The 6000-nt window shown below is 51.8% G+C and overlaps 1 protein-coding gene across 1 annotated transcript in view; it reads right to left on the reverse strand.

The window, feature by feature from the left end:
* The window catches only part of PKD1 (polycystic kidney disease 1 (autosomal dominant)), a 42559-nt gene extending 37200 nt beyond the window's left edge, over nucleotides 1–5359 (reverse strand). The window contains exon 1 of the mRNA XM_006893878.1: nucleotides 5154–5359. Coding sequence (XP_006893940.1) covers nucleotides 5154–5359 — 206 coding nt within the window. The remainder of the gene's footprint in view (nucleotides 1–5153) is intronic.
* Nucleotides 5360–6000: the final 641 nt, after the last annotated feature.

Genomic DNA, 6000 nt, shown 5'->3' on the forward strand with positions numbered 1-6000 from the left:
AGGCTGCAGTGGGGGCTCAGGCACAGCAGAGACAGACAGCACAGGAGGCAGGGCTTCGTCCTGTCATGCACGGGGCTTCCAGGCGTCAGAACCAACTTACCTGCAGCTAGCAACAACTCTGTCATGCTGCATATACACACACTCAAAAAGTGAGACCGAACACCGGAGGGCAGGTGAACCCCAAGAGCTCCCCTACTGTTCCCCAAGGCCCTGCTTTGAAGTACACACAAGGTCGCACAGAAGGGAGCAGGAGGTTTCTGAAAGTTTGGGTCTTTGAAGCCACCACTGCTCCGTGGGAGAAGGTGTGGGGTGGTCCCCTCCTGTAAAGAGGGGCAGCTCTGGAAACCTGGGCGAAGGTCACCAGAAATTGGTATCAACTCAGGGCGGTGGGTTTGGCTTCCCCAGCTTACACTTCCATCAGCAGAGGACCCTTCAGGACCCCAGTCCCTGCCTGGCTTCCCATCTGTAGCCAGCCTTGAAGGGGGAAGTGACATCTCCTCATGGCTTTGAATCTGCCGAGCTGTGGGGGCTTGTGTGCTGCACGATGCAGGGAGCTCTGTCACCCCGACTGTATGTGTCACTCCAGCTGGCACAAGCCCTGTTGTTTCTGCACAGTTTCCAGACTAAGATTAGGAGGAAAGGTCTGGTGATCTAGTTCCGGAAATCAGCCAGCCACTGAAAACTCCATGCACCACCACAGACTATTACTGTATTGGAAAGCATGTCCTAAAGAGTTGGAAGATGAAAGAGCCCTGGCAGTTGAATGGTTATGCGCTAAACTGTTAAGTGAAAGGTTATCAGTCGGACCCACTGAACGTGTTCAGAAGAGGAAGACCTTGAGCGGCTCTCACAGAGATGAGATTACAGCCAGCAGCTAACCAGCAGACAGGCAAATACGGGGAACTCACAGGGACCCCAGATGACAGAAGATTAACCGTCCCCAGAGGTTTCTGAGGTAAATCTTTACAAGAATAAGATGCCTCCTCCAGTTCTCTCGGTTAGCAGAGAAACACCTTAACCACAAACACCACCACCTGAGCTATCAGTTGAAATCCAATCAACAGTAGTGGGTTATAAGGTAAACAACATAATACTAAGGAGAAACTAAAAAAAAAAATCCTCAATAAAAACCTTAAATCAATCCTATGACAAGATCAGGTGTGTTCAGGGGGGAATGGCTATAAGACCAAGTCAATTAGATGAAATCAACAGGGCAACATTTATTCAGGGAAAAAGCTTAGAAGGCAAGAAGGGATAGGAAAGGATTAATAGAAACAAGAAATATAGGAAAACTTGAAGGAACTGGAGAGCATTATGCTGAGTGAACTAATTCAGTCCCACAAGGACAAATACTGTATAAAACCATTATTGTAGAATGAGTATGAGGATCCAAGGTCGGGGAGAGGGTGGAAGCAGAGGGATGAGGATGTGTAGGGGGAGTGATATTAATCATCAAGTTATACAATTTGATGAGTGAGGGAAATTGGAAGAATCTGTTCTGGAAAACAGTGTATTGTATTAGAATTTTGTAAATAAACTAGTATAATAAAAAAATATAGGGAGGAAGCAGGAAGCATGCTGTTCTCCTATGAGGATTGCCACCAGTGTTATAAAACCTATAACTCAAAATGCTCATTGCCATTAAGTTGGAACTGACTCATAGCTAACCCTCCAGCGGGTTTTCAAAGGCTGTAAATTATACAAGAAGAGGCTGCCCAGCTTGCTCCCAGAGCTGCTCCTGGACGTGAACCACGAGAGGTGCCACCTTTGGGTTGGCAGCATAACTCTGCCAAGTCACCAGAGCTCCATGAAACATAACACAAAGGAACTGCTGAGTGGAAAACCAATTTGTTCTATAAACTTTGCATCAAATTTCAATACCATTTTTTTTAATCTATTACAGCCTAGAAAACTGTAAGGGGCTGTGAGGGTCCCCAGATCTGGAATGCTCACTGCTAGCTCCCAAGAGAATCCTGGACACATTCTGAGTCACAGCTTCACTGCTGTCTGAGCAGGGTTCCTCCAGTCATCTCCTCCACTGTCATCCATGCCTGTGTCCCCGGGGGATCCCTGGGTGTGGGGTTTAGCACAGTCTATCCCATTGACAGCTGAGCCCTGCAGAAGCCAGGCCTGGGCCTGGACCCCAAGGACACAAGAAAGGGGCTTACTCCCCTGCCAGCTCCTAAGGCAGCAGGAACATGGCAACTGCAGTGCAAGGAGTTACAGCCATGCCAGATCTACACTCTGGCACCAATCTTCCCTTGAACCAAGCCCTAGGAGGGCAATTCCGTGATGAATAGAACTGCTGCTGGGTTTTCGACAGCCAGATGTTTTCTCTCACAGAGCAATCAATAGGTTTGAATAACAGATCTTTCCGCTAACAGCTGAGTGCTCAACCACGGTGCCACCAGAACTCTTTATCAGACCTCCTAAAACCAAAACCCCAAATCCACTGCCACCTAGTTGTTTCTAAATCGCTCCTCTCCATTGAGCTTCTGAAGCTGTGATTTTTTTCCTAACAAAAAAGAATTTTTTTTAAAAAATTCTTATTATTTTTTTTTGTGTGTGTGTATCTACAAAAAAAGAATTTTTAAAAAATGTGATTTGAAGGGAGCTCTGGTGGCCTAGTGGCAAGAAGCTGCAATCCCAGAGATGAGTGGTTTGAATTCACCATATGCTCTGATGGAGAAGAAGGGACAATATCCTCCTCTACCAGTCAGATCTGATTTGACGGTACACACACAAAAATTAACAAAATAATTTTTTTTAAAAAAATGTTATTTCAATAAAAATTTATAAAAGCTTTTTCCTCCAACCATTCAATCACATTTTGTTCTATAACATTAACTCCCACCCCTGCACTGTATCATGATTCTGCCCTACTGTGATTCTTATCCCCATTCCTCCTACCCTTCCCGCCATCTGGGCTTTATTCTTGGGTAAATGCTAGTATTTGGACTGTATGTGGTTCGTTAGTCTAAAGAGTGAGAGCTGAGACTGAGAATCTTTAGGGGAGAAGAGCTTTCATCTTTCCTTGGCAAAGTACTTGGTAAATTTGAGCCACTGGCCTCTCTTAGCAGAACACCCTATACCACCAGGGATCCTTAAGAGAGAGACTATTATTTTAAAATAACGTTCCAAAAAGCTATCAATGGCCTGCTCTCTAAAAGCACAGCCCTCAGCCATCACCCATGGTGTGGCTTTCCAACTCACATGACCCAAAGCTGACTGAGACCCAGGCACAGCCAGACCACCCTATCATGAGAGTTCCACATCTGCGTTATCCAGCTCTGACATGTGGGCACCGAGCTGACACATGGTTGGCCACATGGTGCAGCTCTGGATGCAGCCACCAAACCAAGTACACTGCTATTGAGTGGATTCCACCTCACAGTGATCCAGTTCCATGTTTAAAGGAAATTGGGAGGATAGACGGACATCCCCCAGAGGCCCATGGAGCTGATGGCCCAGAGGATCAACCAGAAATGCTGTCCCCCTAGTCAGCAGGAATCTGAACGTGCTGCACACTAAACACATCCAGGATGTGTTGTCTCAAGACTGGAGCCTGGTGTTGTGGCCCCCAGATACAATGACAGGTGGAGGTGATGTGAGAAGTGGACGAGTCAAGCAGGGCACGGAGCTTGGCACCTCTTGTGCCTTCATGATTATTATCACGTGAGAGAGGGTTTACAGGGGATATGAGTTTTCCGTTTAACAATTTACATGGTTGAATTGTCAAAGAAGCAGCAATATTTGGGAGTTTGAGGTCTACATTATAAGAAGTCACAGTAACACACTGGTTAAGCAAGAAGTCTACTGTGAACCAAAGGCCTATGGTTCAAATCCACCAGCAACTCTGTGAGAGAAAGATGAGGCAGTCTGCTTCTGTAAAGAACCTTTGAACTCAAAGAGGTGGTTGGTTATTTCCATGGGGTCACTATGACTCAAAGCAGTGGGTTTGGTTTAGGCTTCTCTGTCCCAACTGTGTCGTGTCTAAAAGTATGATCCCAGGCTCCCACCCCTGCACTGTCACTGACTGGCTACAGCATCCTGGTCTAGCTGCCCTGAGACTCAGCTTCCTATCTGTAAAATGGGGATATTAACTGTCCCCCACACGAGAGGATGGCCACAAGAACAAAACCCAACAACCACATTCTGTAACAAGCTCTGGGCTCAGGGTATAGAACCTGCCTGTCAATGTCCCCAAAATGCAGATTTGACCACAGCACTCCATTGTTTTAAACTCTCCTCATAGCAACTCCCTAACCACTGTGGCCAGGATCCACCAGCAGGGCATTTGTCTCAGCAGTCGTCTCCCATTTTGCCCCACCTCCTCCTTCTTGGAGCACCTCAAACTCTCTCAGGCCTCCTGTCCCTCCTCAAGCCTTACCCCTTTTAGAATGACCCACTTCCTTGCCTCTCCCTACGCATCAATTCTTACAGGTCCTACGTGGCCTTGCCCAATAACCTTCTGCAAAGAAGCTTTCCCGGCGGCTGCCCGAAGCAGTGATGCCCACTTTCTTTTGTTGTTGTTGTTATGTGCCGTCCAATCGCTTGCGACTCATAGAGAACCTATGTCCAACAGCACTAAACCCTGCTCTATCCCTTGTCAGTCTCATTGTCTAGTGTCTGTTTACAGCTGTTCCTCCTTCTATTTGTTCCTATACTTGAGGGCTCAGCCTCAGTTGCCATGTCTGGTAGTCTAAGTGTGCTCTGTTGTACACAGGGTTTTCAAAGGCCTGCTATTTCGGAAGTGGATGGCCAATCCTTCTAGGTCCTGGCTATCTCTGACCTCAGACGGCATTCTAATTAGTACCTAATCAACAGTGAGGCGTTTCTAGCACCCCTGGCAGTGACTTCCCATCCCCGCCCCTTCACGCAGGTAGTGTGTGCAGAGCGCAGGGTCTGGTCTGTCCCTGGATCCTGGCTGTGGTCGTGGCCCAGCTTTAGCTGATTTCGTCGGCAGACATCACGGCGCTGGAGCCTCGCCCTGGGAGAGGCCTGGCCCGTGCTCCGTTTTCCCTTCCCGAGGCCGGGGACGCGCCCACGCCCTGCAAGCCCGCCAGGCCTCTCCCTGGCCGGCAGCAGCGATGCTTGCGCCCAGGCCCTCACGGCCTCCGGCACCATGGCAACCGCCCCCCACCGGTACTCACAGCACAGAGGCGTCGGCGGGGATGCTCAGCGAGGGCCCGAGCATCCGCAGCCCGCGGCCCGAGCAGTTGACGCGGCAGGAGACGCCGGGCGCCGGGCCACACAGACAGGGGGGCGCGCACGGCCCGCAGCCGCGCCGGGGGTCCCCCGCTAGCGCCCCGAGCCATAGGCCCAGGCCCAGGGCAAGCGCCAGACGGGCGGGCGGCATTGTCACAGCTCCGTGAGCATGGCCACAGCCCCGGCCGGGGAGGCCGCGGAGCTCAGGCCGCGCTGGCGGCCGGCATAGGCGCGGCAGATCGGCAGCGGCCCGCCTGGCAAGGACGGCGGCGGCTCCCGGCCAGGCCGCTGTCTGGAGGGTCTGCCGCTCGCGCGCTCGCACTGCACTGCGGGCCCCGGCGCGGCTCCTCCTCCGGGAGACCAGGGCTGGGCGGAGCGGGACGGGGCGTGCGGAGAGGCGGGGCGCTCACAGGCTCCGCCGCGTGGCTCCTCCGCCAGGTGGCGCTGGCGAGGATGTCAGGGGCTGGCTGACTCCGCCCTCTGCCCTGAGGACTACGCAGCTCCTTCTCTAGTCTGTGCGGGCCGCGCTGCGAAGGAGCCGGGGATCTCGGGCTCTGCACTCAGTCAGGCCAAGCGCGGTGCCGCCTCTCCTCCGAGAGGCGTGGGCTAGGCGGTGCAGGCGCCCTCAGGCTCCGCCCTCTGGCGACAGACCACAGTGCTGCTCCTCCTCCAGGTGGTGCAGACTGGGCAGGGCGGGGTGGACGCCCTCAGGCTCCGCCCCCTGTGCCGTTGTGGCTTTCCACCACAGACTCCTCTTAATGGGCCACTCAAAGAAAAAAACCTCCACTGCCA

Source organism: Elephantulus edwardii, unplaced genomic scaffold, assembly GCF_000299155.1.
Source record: "Elephantulus edwardii isolate Elephantulus edwardi_28Jun2011 unplaced genomic scaffold, EleEdw1.0 scaffold00132, whole genome shotgun sequence".
NCBI lineage: Eukaryota > Metazoa > Chordata > Mammalia > Macroscelidea > Macroscelididae > Elephantulus > Elephantulus edwardii.